This window comes from Crinia signifera, chromosome 3, assembly GCF_055691185.1.
Source record: "Crinia signifera chromosome 3, ASM5569118v1, whole genome shotgun sequence".
Classification (NCBI taxonomy): Eukaryota; Metazoa; Chordata; class Amphibia; order Anura; family Myobatrachidae; genus Crinia; species Crinia signifera.
This window is the reverse complement of record NC_139219.1, coordinates 222,384,148-222,405,620: the sequence shown is the minus strand read 5'-3', so window position 1 is coordinate 222,405,620 and position 21,473 is coordinate 222,384,148. Positions and strand designations below refer to the sequence as shown.

The window sequence follows — 21,473 nt, the reverse complement described above, 5'->3', positions numbered from 1 at the left end:
TTTTATTTTGATTTTACAACTTCCAATATGGATTTGACGACTTCCTTTAAGGATTTAATAAGACTCATTAGTACCATCTTCAGGTATCCGTTTCTTCTAGTGGCAATTAGCCTAGCACATAGAAATGGCTAAAACCAAATACACCACTCTTGTGCCAGAAGGAGGTAAAGGAAAATATAGAACCGGCATTGGTTACTGCATTGGGAACTACATACAGGGGGAAATTTACTAATATGAATTTGTGGGAAAAAAATCGTATTTTCCTAGGAAAATACAAATTTTTTGGGTGTATTCGTATTTTTGGCATTTACTATGCCAAAAATACAAATATTCGTATTCATATTGATGGGACATTCGTATTTGTATTTACAAATACGAATGCATACACCATCATTAGAATACAACAGGAATCACCATTCAAAAGAATGGTGGTTCCTGATTTACTAAGCAGCCGTATTGAAAACACGGCTGCTAATTGGCGTGAAACGGCCGGCCAATATAAGGCAGAAAAATACACTTTATTTTAGTGTCGTATTTGGCTTTAGCCTGCACGGATCAGTCAGATCCCTGCAGGCTTTAGTGATTAACAAATATAAAAATAAATTAATAAAAAAAAAACAGCGTGGGGTCCCCCCCACAGCTGTAACCAGCACCAGGCTGAAAGAGCCGAGGCCGGTAATAAAAAATCAGGAAACCTGACAAATAGGGGTTCCCCGATTTTTTAAAACCAGCCCCAGGCTCCAAGTCCGGGGCTGGTTCCCAAAATACGGGGGACAAAATCACTAGGTGTCCCCCGTATTTTAAGAACCACGCCCAGGCCAAACCAGTCAGCTTGGTGCTGGCTACAGCTGTGGGGGGGACCCCACGCTGTTTTTATTTTATTTTTTATTTTTTATATTTTTTTTACACCTTGCAGCCTGCACGGATCTGACTGATCCGTGCAGACTGCCTGTAGGAATTCGTATTAGCGGATGTATATACGGCTGTTAATACGAATTACTACGACATCGGAGGGTTACAAAGCATATATGACTGCTTTGTAAATTCCCCTCCGGAACACGACTTTGCATACGGCTGAAACAACCATATGCAGTCGTAGAAAGAATACAAATATGAATTTTTAGGATTTCCATATTAGTAAATTTCCCCCACAGTGACCATTGTGTCCAGTTACACAAGAAGAAATCTTGGAGCTCATCATTCAGGTCACAGGCTTTCTCTATCATGATAACCAAGACATCCAACTGCAGGCAACCATACTGTTTGGGTAACTGATCCAGCGCTGTAGATATTTCCCATGGAGCACCATTCCCAGACTGGTGAGAGAACATTACCTTTCACTAATGGTAAGCTGCATAGCTCTAACATGGAACTTGTGTCAGCTGATGTGACCTGTCTTGTCCAGGGCATTCCTCACCTGGGCTGTAAGACCATCATACTGGAAGAGGGCAGTGAGTGCTGGGACACCAGATTCATTAATGCCATTTATTCAGCCCTGGCTACAAAACGCCTTTTGAAGACCATGCTGGCCAATGCAGTAGCAGAACTGCTCATCTCTGTGAATACGGGGGCAGTTGTGAGGGCAGCTCTTATAGAATTCATGTATCCTATTCAGCTTACCCCAATGGCCATGCAGGACATAAAGATACATCTAGAAATGGCAAAGTGCTTAACTGATCCAGTCATACGGTATGCTGCAATGATGGCAGCCCAATGGCTAACAAGTGTCTGGAGTCGCCAGACTAAAGAGTAGGTGACGAATGAGGGCATATTAGCAAGCCGGTATTACTGAATACCTCTGACTCTATGCCTATGACACCTGCCTGCCACCTGCCTCTGACCTTTTGAGTATGACACCTGCCTCTGACCTTTTGAGTATGACACCTGCCTCTGTCCTTTTTCCGTTAAACCTGCCTGCTACCTACAGTATCTCTGACCTTTTGCCTATATCACCTGCATTCAACCTGCTGCTAACCCTATGTCTATGACACCTGACTGTCATCGTCCTCTTACCTTGTGCCTATGACACGTCTGCCCGCCTCCTGAATCCCACCATGGACTCCTGACACCTGCCTGCCTGAATACCACCTTGGGAACCTGCCCACTGCCTGAATGCAACCTTGGGCCCCTAACCACTAGCTCACCTTGAGCAACTGACCACCGCCCATATCTTACCTTTTGCCCCTGGCCAATGCCTAAATTAAGCAGATATGGCTGAGCCTTTGACTCAATTTTTTTTTCTGAGCAGTCCTTCTATTTCCTGCAGCCAGTACTACATGGCTTTATCCATGGATTTCTATCATGTGAAGTGCAATATCTTTCAGTTTGTCCTTTTTCTATAGGGAACTACTATAATAAATATAGGGGGAGATTTATTGGTACTTGTTTCCTAGAACGGCTCCCAGATTTTCTACGTACGCAAACATAGTGAAATCGCATCGCATCGCATTGCATGGGCCATTTTAGTGGCATGCGATGCAATGCAATTTTTTAAATGTAATTTATTCACTGTCAGTGACCTGGGGGGGGAGTGCTACTGCCGCTGGGATGTCCTCAGGTGAGCCGGGGCTGAGAGAGATCTCCCCTAGCTGTGCTGAGCGCCGAGGGGGGGGGGGGGGGGGGAGGGAGAGAGGGCTCCAGCAGCCTCTAAGGAGAGCTGGGGGAGAGGTCTCTTGCGACTGAGTTGGAGGGAGGGGGGAGAGAGAGAGAGTTCCAGCAGCCTCTAAAGGGGGGTGTGCAGAATTGCCTAGGGTGCTGTGAAACCTTGCACCAGCCCTGGAAGCAGTGGCTCGCCTGCCCCACCCCCGGCAAATGAACCGCTGGCCAGGAGTCTGGACTCGCTTAATTTTCCTCAGCCACCCTCAGCCTGCGTCTATGTGCTGCGGCTGCCCTGGCCGGCGCCTGCCTGCCCACCCGCTCGGCTGCTACTGATGACGTCATGTAACGGACGGTGTTCCCCATGTCCTCCCTGAAGCTGCTGCTGCTCGGCTCGATCGGCTGTGATGACGAACTGGCCGGGAAGCACAGCAGAAATTAGGAGGAAACTCCCCTGCCCCTGCTACACTCCCTCCTCACTGCAGCAGCATCACTAGTCTCCGTCCCAAGCGCTGGCTGCCTGTAGCCTGTTGGAGGACAAGGCTGAATGCTGCTGCCTTGACAATGAGCAAATTTCAGTCCCCCTTGGCAACGAGAAAATCCCCTTGGCTACAAGCTATTTCAATCATCCTTGGCAACAAGCTAATTCAGTCCCCCTTGGCATCGAGCATGAAGCCCCTGGCATCAAGCAAGTTCCTAGCAATGAGCATGTAGGTAAATGGCACTTATGTGTCAAATGTGTTATGGGCATTACGGTTTGTTATATAGTATGTAATGGGCATCATGTGTGGCCTTATGTGTAATTAGCATTATGGTATGTTGCTTTATGTGTTATGGGTATTAAAAGTTCTCTAAAATGTGCAATGGGAATTATGGTGCGTGGTTAGGTTAGACAGCGCTCCCTTTTTGCCGCGCAAGAGCCATGCCTACTACAAATTGGGGGGGTGTGAAACATGCCCTTGCACCGGGCACCGTGGCACCTAGAAACACCACTGCACCCCCTGCCTGCACACCACACCGTGCCAGCCTACCACCCCCTGCCTGCACACTACACAGTGCCAACCTACAACCCCCCACCTGCACACCACCCCCTGCCTGCCTACCACCCTTTTTCTGCACACCATAGAGATTGCCGCACCCAAAGCACAGGCCACACCCTCTGCACAGACCACACACAGCACTGATTACACCCCCACATTAGTCACTCTGCCGCAGCATTTGTTACGCCCCCTGCAGTGGCACACAATAGGCCCTTCATTAATTTCAGCTCCACGCCCATGTGGACCTTAATTTGGCACTGGCATTACTAATCACATAGGATAGTGCATATGCGATTAGTATGGATGCGATACTCCCGTGATGAGTGTCAGAATGCACCTGCAAATTTAGTGCATCCTGTCCTTTATGTGCCTCTTTCTTTGTATTAATATTTAGCTTATGTTTATGCCCAAAAACCACTAAACACAGAAACAAACACAGAAGAAATTTAAGTGCAACAAATATTTAAATAAATACACATTTGTTTGTATCACAAATAAACTATAAAAGGCTATATACAAAGTATACTGCAACCATTTTTAAGTTCTAATAAGGCAAATGTGCTTTTGCCAGGAGTCTGAGTATAGTTAATCTAAAGGCAAATGTTCTACTTGGTAGATAAATTATTACTGTACACTTGTATGTAAAGAACTCAGAGCACATCTGTTGTTGTTTTCCCAGATGTACTAGATGCAACCTTACAACATCACTTAAGGGTAGATTACCGACTCAATTTCCTGTCTAACTTTTCTTATAGACCCACTGAATGTAATAAAGGGGGTTATTCCAGTTCACTCTTTCTGACAAAATCCTTCTTAGATGGACAAAACCATGTGCACTGCAGGTGGGGCAGATGTTACTTGTGCAGAGAGAGTTAGATTTGGGTGGGGTTTTACTTCAAAGTGAGATCTATATTGCAGTGTAAAAATAATGCAGCCAGTATTTACCCTGCACAGAAACAAAATAACTCACCCAAATCTAATTCTCTCTGCACATTTTACATCTGCCCCCCTGCAGTGCACATGGTTTTTGTCCATCTAAGAAGGATTTTGTCAGAAAGAGTGAACTAGAATAAGGCCCAAAGTTATGTTTGAAATGGAGCATAACATGCAGAATGTTGGCTGATTGATGGTTATCTACTGTACAAAACCCAAGTTTTTGTTTCAGAAATAAAGTTTTGTTGAAATGAAACGATTTTTACAATTGTCAGAGCGGCTATTGCTGCCAGAGAAGCTTATGTCACTTATAAACAACCACGTGTTGTCAGTACAATAATAGATTCTCAGGATGTTCGGCCCCTGTGATCTTCCATAGTTGGCTTTTCCTGTGGAAATATGATTGTAGCGTATTCTACTCGGTCCAATACATCTAGATCTGCTGACTTTCTGCAAGGCTTGCTACTCCCAAATTCTACTACACCATATTCTACGGTGTGAACTGTAGGATCCTGAGGAGGGTTCTCCTGCAATTATTGAAGCAAAGAGAGGTATTTCAGCTAATGAATGAATTATGTAAAATATAGATATGCAGTTACATTTTCACAGTTCTTTCTATTGATTTTTGTAACTTTTGAAAGGTTTACACTGTAATTTGCTAAGAACGAAATCAATGTTATTCTGACTTGACATTATTTTATTAAAAAAGAAGGATTTCAGTTATGCATAAAGCAACACTCCAGGGGTTCTAAAACACCTGCCTAGCAAAAATGTATATGATACCACAACAGACAGGTGTGCATTACGCAAGATGGTATTCCATACATCCTATACACACACCGCTGCTTCCCTGTCTGTAATAGAGGGAATCCTTTTTCCACAAGTGCAGTATGAATTTCTGCCTGCCACTGCTGAACTCAGGGAGTGATGTTGCAGTCTGTGACCACCGACAGCACTCCCAAAATTGTGACCCAGAACAGGGCTGTAACTAGGGGAAGGCTAGGGGGTCACGTGCACCGGGCGCTGGAGGGTGGGGGCGCTAGTGTGAGGTCCCGGCAGTGGCGTAACTATCATGAGGCCGCAGATCCTGCGGTGGCTTGGGGGAGCCAGTGCCGCGGGGTCTGTGGGGAGCGCTGGGATTTCCAGGAAGTGCGGCGCCTATGAATGAGGCTGCTGCATGTGAATGTCCCCAGCTGAACAGTGCGCCCTCCCGGCTCCCGCCCCTCATGCTGGCCGCCGTCTCCATACTAGTCTACACCTGCCAGAGCCGACTCTAGGCGCCTGCACCCCAGAAAGTTTAAGGAGGCAGCACGGGAGGCAGAGGCAGAAGTGACTTGATGGAGACAATGACCCCCGCGCGGCACTTTCCTTTTCAGTTTTCCTTGTTCTCCCCGCAGCCCGGCACATAGCCTATTTGCTTTAATACAGCAGCCGCAGTGTGCAGTGCCTACCAGCGGCGTGCGCTCATTGGTGCCCTGTCAGGCCAGGGTAAACTCTGCTACTGTCCTGTATGCTCTGGTGACGTCACGTGAAATCTGACTGCGACGCGACCCACAGCCAGAGTGAGGAGCTGACATGGTCAGAGCTTGCACTAACTGGGGAGTCTTTTTGGGACTTCAGAGAAATAGTGGCCAGGTAAGAGGATAAAATGTTAATATACTTGGTAGGGGGCTATATTGGTGGGAAGGAGCTGGGGTGGGGGGGCGACCAAATGACTGCCGCCCCGGGCACCGAAACACCTAGTTTCGTCCCTGCCCAGAATGCCGCGCAAAATGGGAAACTTGTGTGCATGCACCTAAACTAAAAGTGTGAGGAGGGGAACATTTCTACGTGTGCAGAAAACAGTTGGAGCAGGGTATGGCCAGCCCCTCTAGTTCAAATCGCATGCGATACTCTACAACAGTGTGTGATTTGAACTATGCAATCTACTGTAGTACAAAAAAAGTACACAGGAGCGTGCATTGCATCACAAGCCAAAATAAACATGGTGCGATGTGAACTACATGCAATGCATTTTGAACTGAAAACTTAAAAACACATCCGAGAATCGCATTGTGTGTGGGCACCATTAGGTATATATTTTTTAAACAAAATATTTTAATATAATATTAAAAATACTTTGTATATTTTATTACATTTAAAAAAATCTGAGCGGTTTTAATCAGTGGTTAATCTCTTAAAGACTATATTCGGAACATGTGCAGTACTGTTACCAGCAAATCACATGTTAAAAGTTTTTCCATTAAAATGTAAAAATGAACAATGTTCAGTAAACAGAAGCTACAGTGGCACAAAGTAATGCAGTAGCATTGCAACTTGCAGCCTTTAATATACCAGAATGGTAAAAGCCATTTATATATAGGAGATCTTTGATAAGCTATAGTTTAAACCACATTTCAGTGCACCTTTCTATCACTTAATGTATAACGCCCTCATGCAGTACAGGACATTTTATGCTTTTACGGAAAGTGTACATTTTGGCCAAAACTATGAGTCGATAGGAAACTATGAGTTAATAGGAAAATAGATGCAACGTATTATTGGTAACAATTATCTGTTGTACAATATTTAATATTACAGCGTAAACATGTGTTGAGCCTCAGGTGTGGTTTAGGGCTGAGATGTAAAGGACTCACCAATAAAACTCCTAATTGGAACCCAGTAGCAGGTCCAATGGGGTCCAGCCATGTATGCTCTCACTTATGATTGCACTCACTACAATGCTAAGCACAGCAATACATCACACAGGTAATGCAGTATGTCATTGCAATATACAGCTAGAACCAGCTATTTCCATCTACTGTTTCCTGTGAGAAGATATGCGCTAATACAAGTAGTCTGCCTTGATCACACAAATCTTGCCACAAGAGATTTATCACTAAATGATTCCATATTATCTTTATTTAGATTTCAAGTCAATGGTAGTATCTTCACATGTACTGAGAAAAGCACTTAGGGCCTTATTCTGGTTCACTCCTTCAGGCAAATTCCTTCTTAGATGGACAAAACCATGTGCACTGCAGGTGGGGCAGATGTTACTTGTGCAGAGAGAATTATATTTGGGTGGGGTTTTACTTCAAAGCGAGATCTATATTGCAGTGTAAAAATAAAGCAGTTAGTATTTTCATTTTACATCTGCCCCCCCTGCAGTGCACATGGTTTTGTCCATCTAAGAAGGAATTTGCCAGAAGAAGTGAACCAAAATAAGGCCCTCAGGGCCTTATTCTGGTTGATTCGGTCAGATGCGTATTTTCGGATAGGAACCGAGCGTTCTTAGCCCCGCCTTCCGTACGGATCGCTCACATCGTCCGAATGCAGTAAGACGCCGACCGAACGGACCGCGAGTGGATTTTTCATGTGAACACCTCCTCCATCTCTGGGAACCTCCCCCATAATTCGATGGTCGCCAAACATCGAATGCAGGGCCGAGTGGTCAGGAAGTACTGAGTGCTCCAGACCACTTGGGCATTTCTCCGTGCAAAAGCAGGGATATGGTCGGGCAGCTGGCATACGGCTATGTCATATGTCCGCCCCCCACACGTGCGCCACGACCGCATTACCATATGTATGCCCAGCGTTTTCATGGGAACGCCCATGAAACGCGGGGCGTACGCATATGGTAATGAGCCCAAACAGCCATTCACGCCCCTCTACACCCCCTGTTCGGATTGCTCTGACCGATCGTTTTCTGTACAGAATTCACACCGTATTCGGACGTACGCGGCGTTCGCACATGTGCAGATACGCCTCTGCACATGCTCAAACACCAACCATCGGCCATCCGTCTGCATTCGGAGCCGTCCGACTCAACCAGAATAACCCCCTTAGGGTGCAGACGTCCACTTTTGTTTGTGAAAACTGAGGAACATATATACAGTATATTGTGCTTACCAGATTCCTTACTTGTGGTTGTGATGATTTAATTCCTAAAAGGTTAAAAATATATAGAAAATATAGAAAATATAAAGAAACCTGTTTAGCTACAGAAAAGTAACAAATAATTATACTGAGATCTAATATACAATATCTGCTCTTATTTTGTTTGAAATTAACACTATATACTGTAATACATTTCCAATATTTTACTAGTTACCAGGGATATGTAAACAAGTCCCACTTGCCTACTCTTCTGGTATGGCCAAGGGGCTCCCGAAAATCCTATACCCCTCCCAGACCCCTGAAGAAAGGGCAAGTTCCCTTGATTTCAGCCTATGCCCCCTGCCAACCACTAAGCAAATAAAGTGGGTGGTCCAAGCTGCTGATGACGCGATTCTCACTGAATCATATCATCTTAGCCTTGCCCCCTGCTGTATAATGATGGTAATCTCTGCATGGTGTAGCGGGGGTATAGCAATGATGACACAATTGTTGCTTATTTTCATGCTTCCGCCCTTCTCCCCTTGATGGGCGCGTCTGTTATATTGCAGACCCGGACAGCAGTGGCTGCAGGACTGTAAAACATCTCAGGCAGATAAGAAGAGCACTTTGGACACATAGCGGCTACAACTCCCAGAGGGGAGAATAGGTAACAAATGAGCTCGGCTATCTGAACTCCAATTATCACCACCCGGACTGAGCATACATTATATATTAATAGGATTTTGCTTGGATTAAAGGCAATGCTTATTGGGAAATTATTGATTTCAATTATACCTACAAAGGAATTACGAATAGATGGGAGCGGCCCTTATTAATAAACTCAGGGCCAAATACATTTTCACAAAACAAATGTTGCAACAAGAACTGAGAGCACGTTCCTTGTAAGCCAAGGATCCCTTCATAATTTAGTAATGTAATTAAAGGTCAGTTCAATAATATGAATTTCTCTAATGACTAGCTAGAACAAAGCAAATGTAGACACTTGCAGGAACTCAATAGATGAGAAGGATGCACATTCTCTTTTTGCCTTGTCCAGACATATAAGAAAAAACAGAATCATCTGCAACTTTATACTGGATTTTTCCATGTATCCCATGTGACTTGTGTACAACCTAGCCTGCTGGGCAGGTGCAGCATCACTGTTAGTGTCGGCAAGGAACTGATTTAAAATGTACACATTGCCTGCTGGCAGTAGGGATGGACATCGAAAGCCCCATCAAATGATGGCTGGGCTTCCGTCATAGAATCTTTTGATGTGATGGTAACTGACCATCGCATCAAAAGAATTTGATAGAAAATAAATTAATATGATTTGTGCATGGGCAAAATAAGCCCTTTTTGCGTACTCGGCCACGTATGCGCAGAAGCACTGCAGCATGGCTGGCTGGGGGGGCGGAGGCGGGACAATCAAATCACCATCAAATGTTTACTATATATACTATATAGCTTCTATGTCTTATTTATTATGAAGTTTTTATGAAGTTAATATTCAGAATACTTACGTTGCTTGTGCCATACCAGAATGATGGCAATACCAATTAGTAGCAGCAATAGGAGAGACAGAAGGACAGAGGTAGAAACCATGGTCATTTTTATTGAAGCTGTATTGTCTGATAATTCTTTTTGATTGGTTGGATCTTTAGCTTCAGTCACTGTTCTTCTGTGACCTGATCAATATAAGTACAGTATACTTAATAATAGTCAACCATTCTGATTTAAACACATATTACAAATCGAAGAAAAAATAGAATATGCAGCGCTCTGTAATTATTAAAGAAATTTCTGACTAATGGATTGACTTTTAGCAGATTTTTATATATAAAAATATGGCATAAAAAATAGCATATAACAATTTAATAAGCCTTTTGGCTACACAAAAATTACAACTTAATAAGCCTGATGGCTACACATAATACATTCTAATTGGTTTCCTAGCAACCATGCAAACCCGGAAGCCAATCACTATGTACAACATAGGCTCACATGACCGGGAGGACGCAGTGATATTATCCTGCGTGCCTGAGTCATGTGAACAAACCCGGAAGCATGAACATAACTGCATGCGCTGGAGAATAAACCACGTAAGTGGGATAAACCAGCGTGATTACTATCACGTGACCGGACCTCCGCAAACCTGAGCTTCAAGCCTCATGTTGAGCCTCAATGACCCGGAAGCACTACTATAGCAATATGCAGTAAGGGTCAAGGCACGTAATTGGTTTTAATAAACCAATCAGGTGGACGGAGATTCCGATCACGTGACTGAATCCCGGCAGCTTGAGTTCCAAGCCTCGCTTTCATTCTCCATTCTGTATGGCTGAGACTCGACCAAGCCTCCTTTTGGTGGAGTCACATGATAAGACTCCACCAATGATTAAGTTACAGGAAGTCTTTCTGGAAAATTTTCTTTATGCATTTGGTGTAAAATGAAGTAAAATAGAATAATTTTTTACATATTTATATTTGTATTCACACTAGTTTACATATGCCTCCTTCTCATATATGTATATAATTGTTTTGTGAAGTTCAGAATGTTTGGATTGACTAAGCAGTGCTCAGGTGCAATGAATTGACCTCATCTACAGAGGTATAAATATCAGGCCAGAGGCCAGTCTCTCACTACCCATGCTACCTTTGAAAAAGCTTTTATAAGCGAAACGCGTTAGGTGGACCCACAATTCCCAGCAGGAGTGGACTCTCAGCCGTGAATACATCACAGCAATTCTAATCTGCCCGAACCAGCCTGGAAAGGACCAGAGAAAACAGCTTTTACCAATCGTTACCACTTGGTACTTACCAAATATTTGGATTTACAAATAAGGGACTTCTGGACACAAAAGGGAAATTCCTCATTCCATCAGGATCCAGTGCCCCCATTATCCATTAAAAGTGGACGGTAACTATACCTAACTGTTATACTCTGAGCCACAGAGGTGGTCCAATTAATAGACCAGGCAATATAGGAACGGACAGTAAGGACTGAGCCACTATTCATTATCCCCTGCATGCACCTTTTTCTTTTTAGAATGTATTATGTGTAGCCATCAGGCTTATTAAGTTGTAATTTTTGTGTAGCCAAAAGGCTTATTAAATTGTTATATGCTATTTTTTATGCCATATTTTTATATATAAAAATCTGCTAAAAGTCAATCCATTAGTCAGAAATTTCTTTAATAATTACAGAGCGCTGCATATTCTATTTTTTCTTCCTTATGTATTCTTTTCAGGCTTGACACACCTGATACTATTGCAGCTGCTACTGACTAGGGCAGCCCAGTTCTCGCGCCCCAAAGGGTTTCCGCCCCCACCTTCACAAGTGGGAGAGGATACCCCCAATTTGCACATATTACAAATCACAAGGATCTCTTCATTTGATGTTCAGCATTTGTTTATAAAATGCTAAAATGAATGCAGTCTACCATCTGTCCACAAACGTGCCTACCAGAAAATGTGCAGGAATGATAACTCACCAACATACTTGTTAGAAGCATATTGTAGCACATATTGTACATTTATATAGTCTTAATAAACATTGTCAAATGGTTGTGATATGTTGGGACTTCAAAAATCAAAATGGGAAGTCTCAGAAAAATTTATAAAAATTGTCTCTGATATTTTTTTTATGTATTTGTGATGTTTGTTTTCTTGACGTCTGAGACTTCTTGCCACAAATGTATTGCCACTAATTACTTGATTGTACTTATCAACAGACATGATATGTGTCAAACTTTATAATATCTAATATTTTGATATGTAACATTGTTGACATTAATTATACAGATGTAGCTGGCCTCATCCAGCCGGGGGCTGGCGGTCGGATCGCCAACCGCCAGCCCCCGGAAGGGGACGCATGTGCACGAGACGCTCACGCCTCCCCTTCCAACTGAGCCCACCGCCGCCCCACATGCTGCTCCCCTGCCGGTGCCCGCAGCCCCCCGCACCCTCCTAACCCTGCCTGTCTCCCTGAGGCGGAGACGGGCAGGGAATCCGTCCCCCATCACCAGAAAAAACAGGGAAGTGCATGCGTGTGAGACGCTCACGTGTACCAATGATATGGAGCACCTATCTGTCGGAAATCGCCACCGGGGTCATCCTGGCAATCCCTGGTGCTGAATGAGAGGCAATCCATCTGTAGTGGGTTAAGGTAGTGTACTTACTTCATGGCATCTGTTTTTTACACATTGTGACACCAAGGGGGAAATTTAATAGGAAGAGAGATTCAGAAAGTCAGAGATTTGGTAAGAAATCTCCATTTTTTTTAAAAACGGCAATCATTTACACTGCAAAACCAGTTTGATTTGGAAGTATAAATGATTGATGCTTTAAAAAAAACTGGAGATTTCTCTCACTTTCTGAAACTCTCGTCCTATTAAATTTAACTCCATATTTGTAGTATAATCTCAGATAAAATTGTACACTTTTATTATAACATTTAAAGACAAAAGTATATCATTTGCTAGCAAATGTCTATTATAATATACTGTGCTAGCACATTAAAGGCCCATACACACTTGCCGACTTTAAGCTGAAACTCGCTCAAAACAGCCGTTTTGAGCGAGTTTCAGCTTAATGTCTACAAGTGTGTATGGGCTGCAGATGCCCGACTAGCGATGATGCGCGCTCCCGCATCATCGCTAGCAAAGTGGGCTATCTGCTGGTTTTATCAGCATGTCTGGCGATGATGGCTCATATTTCAGCCATCATCGCCAGGTGTGTACGGCAGCCGGGCTGAAGAATCAGAGACTTTCAGCCCGACTGACCGCCTCCTCCCTCCCCCTGCTCCCTCCCCCTTCTCCCCGGCGCTGGAGCATACTCACCACCTCGGTGACTTTGCCGCTCCCTCCCCCTGCTCCGCGCGCGTAGTCACACCGCTGCGCCACTCTGCTTCATACATACTGGTCCCTGCCCACAGCACAGCCTGTCATACGCCCTGCCCCCCGCCACCGTGCTCCACACACTGCCACCAATGAATTTGTTTTTATCCAGTAATATATACATAGCTGGCATATGCCAGCTATGTATATATTACTGCCACCATTGCCACCAATGAATTTGCTTTTATCCAGTAATATATACATTGCTGCCACATGCCAGCAATGTATATATATTACTGCCACCATTGCCACCAATGAATTTGTTTTTATCCAGTAATATATACATTGCTGGCACATGCCAGCAATGTATATATTACTGCCACCAGTGCCACCAATGAGTTACAGTAGTTATTAGCCAGTAATATATTCATAGCTGGCACATGCCAGCAGTGTATATATTACTGGCACCACTGCCACCACTGAATTCGTTTTTATCCAGTAATATATACATAGCTGGCATATGCCAGCTATGTATATATTACTGGCACCACTGCTCACCAGTGATGATTTATTAGCCAGTAATATATACGTTGCTAGCACAGGCCAGCAACGTATATATTACTGGCATTACTGCCTACCATGGGTTAAATTAAGCCGGCACGGGGCATAACTGCGTTCCGTCAGTTCATTCTGGAGGCGGAACCTCCGCTCACCTTGCCCTGCTGTCTGTCCCTGCCTGCATCGTTAAAGGAGACAGCCGACAGAGCAGTGGTAAACCCGGCTGTCTCAGCTGCAAAGCAGATGGTTGGGCCTGCTCTATTTCAAATGGCACGCCGGCTTGGAATTTGCGAGCCACCGTTGCCTGATTGGCTGCGAGTCTCGGACAGATGGACCTGCTCTGAGACAGTCGGATTTCCCCACCGTTCTGCCCGGCGGTCTACTTTAGTGATGCAGGCAGGGACAGACAGCAGGGCACGGTGAGCGTAAGGAGGCAGAACCGCACAGTGCAGTGCACACAGCATGTTACCCCTGGCACAGTGCATGAAAACCCTAGCAATAAGCACTGTAGGTAAACGGCAATTATGTGGCATTATATATAATGGGCATTACGGTGTGTTGCATATGTGTAATGGGCATAACGGTGTGCATAGTCCCCTGACCCACAAAGCCATGCCTTAATTTTTTTGCAGGCCAGCAATGTATATGTTATCCCCCCCCCCCCCCCCCCCCCCCGAATGTATATTTTAATATGGCGTAACATATACATTGCTGTCGCAAGTGAATGGATTTCTCCCTACGTGCACAGCTGCAAATGAAACGTTTGCAGTGCACATGGGTGGGATTTTCCCCGGTCAGGGTGGCATGGGGTGGAGTTTACCTGATTGCTAGGCTCCGCATATACGCAGCCCAGCAATCAGTTCTGAATCAGGCACCAAGAACAGAAATGCACTGAATAAAATGGCCGCTGCTCCCACCCTTGGAATACAAACCCAGCCCATTATGTAAATCGCCTTTTATATGAAAGATTTTCAGCAAAGTCTTTCGTCTCCTGAAAATCTCTTGCTCTTTGGGGAAAATAACTCAGTGTGTACACACTACTTTGGGGAGAGATAAATCTATCAAAGATTTTGGCAAAGTCTTTTGAAATGAAAGTCTACAAGTGTGTATGGGCCTTTAAACAGACATAGATACGCTCAAATAAAGGGTATACTGTGAATATAGAAGTCTAAATCTAAGGATGTTTAGGATAAAAGTTGCACCTAATTGGCCAGAAACTAGTATTTGCACAAGCTAGGTAACATCACAATGCTTACCTGTACTGCTTAACATGGAACATTACATTGTTTTGTATAAATTACATTTTCTGATGTTATTGACAGTAATATTGGGGGTGATTCTGATTTACTCAGAACGGGGCCAATTTGGCCCCATTCCGATGTTTGGGGCTCTGTGCATGGTCTATTATTATGTGAATGTGCAGCTTCCCTTTGCGAACGGCTTTGGAGACTTTTATGGGTGTCTCCATGAAAATGCTGAGCGTTTCCATGGCTATGCGGGAGGGGCGATGTCTGCTGGGGGTGGGCGGCTGACATCACAGGAGCAAACCAGAATAACCCCCATTGTCTGTAATGCTTTGCATCAGAAGAAATATAAACTTTCAACTACGCCATCACTGAATAAGTCTGTGCTACAATTCATGATTTACCTCCACTAGAAAAGTTACTTTGTGGGACAATTATAATTTTAATGTTACTTTGACTACTCTTTAAGGCATCACATATAAAACCAAGGTATTCGATTTTTGTTCTTAACCACGGTCAATCAGGAGATAACGCTAATGTTGCCATGCTGCAATATACAGTATATGCAGAATGGTATGGTACATCATTGTGTCATACTACTGCATCCTGCAATGTGTACAAGGAGACACAATGGGCCAAATGTAATAGGGTGAGAGTTTCATAAAGTGAGAGATTTTGGGAGAGTTTTCCCATGTTTTTTAAAGCAGCAATCAATTACATGGCAAAATCAACCTGGTTTTGCAAAGTAATTGATTGCTGCTTTAAAAAAAGGGGAAAACTCTCCCCAAATCTCTCACTTTCTGAGACTCTCACCCTATTACATTTGGCCCAATATGTCAGCCCATCAGCAGGCATCGTTCTATTGTGTCAATACTAATACGGTATTTATACCTATTAAATGTAAAAAAATACAAAAATGGATTCATACTTACTTTCAACAGTCAGCTCAGATCTATTGCTAATGAGGTTCCTACTTTCTGTTACATTCAGGTGTACACAATAATATTTTCCACTATCATTAAGTGTTACATTTTGTATGTGCAGCGTAGCTATTCTCTGGTGCCATGACACATTGATGGTTAGTCTATCATTCTGTCCAGTCTTTGTGTCTGCAATTTTTTCTTGTTTGTTATTCTGCTCTCTGTACCAGTTAATATCCTCAGGATTGTGTTCCAGTGCTGTAATGTTGCAAATGAATGTAGCTGTTTCTCCTACTTTTACACGGCGTTTATGAGGTAAATGCGTAAACAGCATTCTTCCATCTGCTAACAAAACAAATTGAACAGTGATGAACTGGGGCATTCTGGGTGCAAAAGCAAATCCAGTTCTAAGAAGTCATCACACAGGCAACAATAATATACAAGAATATTATGCAGAACACATATTTTATATCCATCACACAATAATTGCAATGTATGGTAAAGTATTTGCTTAATAATTTTATAACAAAGGAATACAATAACTATTTTTGTATTCATGTATGAAACTTGGTACTTAAGTATGGCTCTTTTAAACTTGAGACCTTTCAATGGACCCTATGTTATCTTTAACAGATAAAACCTTTTTTTAAACAACTAAACATTTATTACAATACTGAGGGGCAGATTTATTAAGCTCGGTGAAGTGATAAACTGTCTGTTTTTTATCACCAGCCAATCAGCTCCTACCTGTGAAGTTACAGGCCTGGTTTGAAAAATGACAGGAAGGAACTGATTGGCCGGTGATAAAAACCAGACACTTTATCACTTCACCAAGCTTAATAAATCTACCCCTTAAAGACAATTTAGTTCTAAATTATGTATTCCATTTTATGTTGAATAATTATTTGTGAACACATACAGTATTACAAAAAGCTTTTCAAACAATGTAGTAGTAGTAGTAGTAGTAGTAGTACGTTTATTTATAAGGTGCCGCAATGTGTCCGCAGCGCCGTACATAGCAAACAAAAAACAAATTACAAGGTAACGTACAGGGTGTGTTGAAAAATACAGTATAAATAGGGGTATAGCTGGTAGAACTAAAATCAGCATCAGTTCTGAAGTAGGTGTCAAAATTGTCGAGGAGACTGAAGATGAAGTAGAGGAAGGGAAGAACAGGACAGGAGCACAGGTGAGGTAAAGAGGTAGGGTGAGTACGTGAGGCAGGAGGACCCTACTCATAAGAGTTAACAGACTAAAAATAGGTGGGTGGACGAACGAAATACAATAGGATAAGTAGGAACGGAGGGGAACGGAGGCAGGATAGGAGGATCAAAAGAGGTTAGGAGGGATAGGATAGTCGAAAAAAGTGGGTTTTGAGGGAGCGCTTGAAGGAGGTAAGGGAATCAGAAAGCCTGATGGGTGGCGGGTGGTTGTTCCAGTGCTCTCAATACCCTTTTCTTCACGAAACCCAGCCAAATCTCATCTTAACCCTCTATTCCATGCTTACTGTCTACTCCATCTGTGTCACCCCTGTCTACAGAATTTGCCTCTCCCCTTTAGAATGTAAGTTCTCATGAGCAGGTCCCTCTTCCCTGTATTCCTTATTTTCTGCCACTCTGATACTTATTTCAATGTTGTCTCCTGATGCAGCGATGTAAGTCAGTTTCCTATTTTGCTTATTCGTTTACGTTCTCTGTAATTGGACACTGCAGATCCCTTGTGGCACCATATTAATAAAGGATAATAATATTATTATTATTATTATTATTATTATTATTATTATTAAGCAACAATTTATTTTGATCATTTAAGCAATTCAATTATATTATATTGAATACATAAAACACACTACATAGTTCTGTTCGGAAAAGGAAAAAAGTAAGAAATAAATAAGCATATGTTTATAACTTTTTTTATTATTATAAAGCAACAATTTATTTTGAACATTTAAGCAATTCAATTATATTATAGTGAATACGTAAAACACACTACATAGTTTGGTTCGGAACAGGAAAAAAGTAAGAAAAAAATAAGCATATGTTTATAACTATACATATATAATTACAATTGACAATATTTAAATATATCTAGATCTGTAACAGTAATCTATTACTTTTGATGGGCCAGTCTGAATCAACCTTGCATATATATGCAATGGAACAGTGAGTCCAGATTTGGCTTTAAATTCCATTATTTAACTCACTTTCCCGCACAGTTTGAAAGACCCCCACTCTAGAATCCTTCAAAAACAGACTCAAGACTTTCCTGTTTACTCAAGCATTTCCTTAATTCCCTTAAGTATTGTTTCTGAAAAGCCTTTCTGTACTTCGGTGTTCCTGTACTGTATTACATTAATTCTATCTATTCAAAATAAACACCAAAGCACATATAACAAGTACATGTCACATATCACTTATACATGTATATATCATGTTTTTTGGCAGTTAGGAGCTAATTGGCTGTATTTTATCTCTCTTCACTTTACCATTTTTCTAGGCTCAATACATTTCACCAAAAGTGGTTTCCGCCATCTAATGATGGCATACACCAACAGGGCCAAACTTCGAAAAGCGACACATTTGGAGGTTGGTACACCTTATTAATAATAATGTGGACTGTGGCCTGCAGCACATTAGCCGCATGTTTTAGATATAAAGGCAATAGATAAAGATTACTTATTTTTTATTTATTGTTTATGTAGGGGAAATTTACTAATACCCCTTTCACATCGCACTTTTAAAACGGTATATTGCCATTTTTTTTCCATTTTAAAACGTTTAAGGCTGCAATGTGAAAGTGCCAGAGTTGATTTACCGGTTAAAGTTAACCGGTATTTCAACACGGTTAAAAAGCAGAGTCCTACACGTTTTTTTGGCAGTTTGAACAGCTCTATTTCAATGGCTTGAAACGTGTCCCTTGGGGGTTAAACGGGTTGAATGTTTGAATGGTATTAAATGATTTTTAAAATGGTTTTCACCTGCAATGTGAAAGGTCTCAAGGCTCAGACCCGTTTTAAAGTCCCATTTAAGAATACCGTGTCATTACCCATTTCTGCAATGTGGAAGCAGTATAATATGGGAGTTCTCTTTCAGATGGGATGTTGCTATCAGCAAGGTTCAGGAAGGTGCTAAATAAATGAGAAGTAGATTATGATTGGTTGCCCATAGCAACATCCCATGTGAAATAAAACTCCCATCTCAGCAAAATACCCCCGTAAAGTAAAAAAAAAAAAATGGAAATAATAGTCCACCTATAGTAAATATAGATATTGGTATGTAATCAGTAAGATACGTAGAGTAAAAAACGTGCTTCTTACCATTTTGAACATGTCCCAAAACAGCACTGACACAGATACTGCAGACGATAAGACAAAAATGCTCCATTGACATCAAAGAGTGCGGGGGAGCCTTGTTTCCCTCTCTCTTGCGCTGCTTTAATGTAAAAAAAAAAAAATTCAACAGCACCTGTGCATGTGATAGTTACTGTAAGTGACAATAATGAACCTAAAAGTTCATTTTAATGAAAATAATTATGAGCCGTATGAAGCAATGTAGAAGTTTGCTAGCAGAATAGGTGGTCTCTGTGGTTTGTGGTCTTCCTCAACTTGTGCTTAGTGGTTATCGCTTCCCTTAATCAGAGACTTCTAGTGACCGCTGGCTGCTGCAGATGTCGGACCGTGTGATACAGACAGGAGGATTTATATCTTGGTGGCGGTTGATTTAGACCATCTGGTAACTGCAGTCTGTGATGTCCTAGAAGAAAGGAAAATGATGAAATATCCTGTTTCAGTATGGCATTATTCGAGCTTGTGACTCTTGAATGGTGTCTAGGCACATTGTTTGCGTCTTCTATTCTAACTTCAACTATCACGTTCTTGTATAGTGTGAAAACGCATTCTTGGAAATTTGGGTTTCATCTCTGTTAAAAAGTTACAAAAAAAGGATGGATTACCGTACAAGGCTGCTCTAGATAGAAGCTGAAGTAAAATCACAAGCTGGCATATGAATATCAGCACACGATTGCTGCTTTCATACATTGTCATTTGTGGGAGGAAACTTTTGGGTGTCTCTACCCCATACACAAATCTGGAGGAGGGGGAAAAGGAAGAACATCTCATCATACACTAAATAATGACACCATTAAAGCAAAAGGTTTATAATCATTTAAACAATCGTCTGCTTTTTATGGGGCAGTACGGATGGTGTAATGGTTAGCATTACTGCCTCACAGCACTGATGTCATGGGTTCGATTCCCACCATGGCTCTATCTGTTTGTATATTCTCCCCGTACTTGCATGGGTTTCCTCCGGGTAGTCCTCCCACATTCCAAAAATATACTGCTAGGTCATTTGGCTCCTAACAAAATTAACCCTAGAATGTCTGTGTGTGCGTGTACATGCTGTAGGTAATATTGGGACAGATGTATTAAGCTTTAACAAGAGATAAATCCAAGGGTGATAAGGAGACATAAACATCCAGCCAATCACCTGCTACCTGCCATGTTACAGCCTGTGTTTGAAAAAACTTAGTAAGGAGCTGATTGGCTGGACGTTTATCTCTCCTTATCACCCTTGCATTTATCTCTTGTTAAGGCTTAATACATCTGCCCCATTGATTGTAAGCTCCACTGGAACAGGGACTGATGTGAATGTTCAAATATTCTCTGTAAAGCGCTGCATAATATGTGTGCGCTATATAAGAAACTGTTAATAATAATAATAATATTAATTTTATACATTAGCCATTACCACATTAGTACAATAAATTTTAGCCAACCCTAAATGTAAGGTTCATTTATAATGTTATACCACCTCATGACAGGGTATTGTCTAATCGCTGTGACCCATACTTCCTTGACCCCGCTTACCCAAAAATGACACAACACTTCCTGTTGGATAAAATTGGCCACAGCGGCCATCTTTATTAAAACAATACAAGTTTAACAATAACCAAAAAACATTCCCAAACGGAGGTGGTCCCCGAGGCCCCAATAACCTATCCACACATTCAAGCACTTCCAGGAGTTCTTACCCTCAGCCGATAGCGATGGGCTCGGGGGCACCAATTGTCAACACCCAGTGCTCATTACTTAACCTCACCCAGGGGAGTCCAGTCCCCTCATGGGGCCCTCCCCGCCACATAATTAAGCCTCAATGCCACTAACCTCGAGGACCCCCCTCCGCACAGGCCACTGTGACAAAAGGACATAATATTACAATCATCTACCTAACCCTTATAAAACAGGGAGGGTGGGTGGGAGCTGCTGTACAAAACTCCCAGTGTCCCCTTTTCCCGCCTGAACCCTGCTTATAAACCCCCCCAACACCCTGTTAAACCCCTCCCACTCTGACCCTTTCCTTTGAAACCCCTTCTATAACTTCCCACTAATCAGCTCCCTACAAACCCTGTCAGGGAAGGCCTACCTCTAGGCTTTGCCTCAAGTCCGGCCCCTACATGACAGGGTATTGTCTAATCGCTGTGACCCATACT

At 42.6% G+C, this 21,473-nt stretch overlaps 1 protein-coding gene across 2 annotated transcripts; it reads right to left on the bottom strand.

The window, feature by feature from the left end:
* Window positions 1–4,690: 4,690 nt before the first annotated feature.
* On the bottom strand, window positions 4,691–19,940 carry PDCD1 (programmed cell death 1). 2 transcript variants are annotated; one of them, XM_083174728.1, is made up of 5 exons: window positions 19,300–19,940; window positions 15,996–16,328; window positions 9,950–10,114; window positions 8,460–8,494; window positions 4,691–5,095 (listed from the first exon to the last, which is right to left on the bottom strand). In XM_083174728.1, exons 1-5 carry the CDS (start codon window positions 19,370–19,372, stop codon window positions 4,916–4,918), a joined length of 786 nt encoding a protein of 261 aa, XP_083030854.1. In that variant the 5' UTR covers window positions 19,373–19,940; the 3' UTR covers window positions 4,691–4,915. The 2 variants fall into 2 exon arrangements, with proteins under 2 accessions (XP_083030854.1, XP_083030855.1); XM_083174729.1 differs by having other exon boundaries at window positions 15,996–16,325.
* Window positions 19,941–21,473: the final 1,533 nt, after the last annotated feature.

Coding starts and splice junctions, on each gene's coding strand:
- PDCD1 (XM_083174728.1), bottom strand. CDS start 19,372: ATGTCAATGGAGCATTTTTGTCTTATCGTCTGCAGTATCTGTGTCAGT. Junction 16,329..19,299: donor TTTGGGACATGTTCAAAATG/GTAAGAAGCACG, acceptor TTGTTTTGTTAG/CAGATGGAAGAATGCTGTTT. Junction 5,096..8,459: donor AACCACAAGTAAGGAATCTG/GTAAGCACAATA, acceptor CAATAATTGCAG/GAGAACCCTCCTCAGGATCC.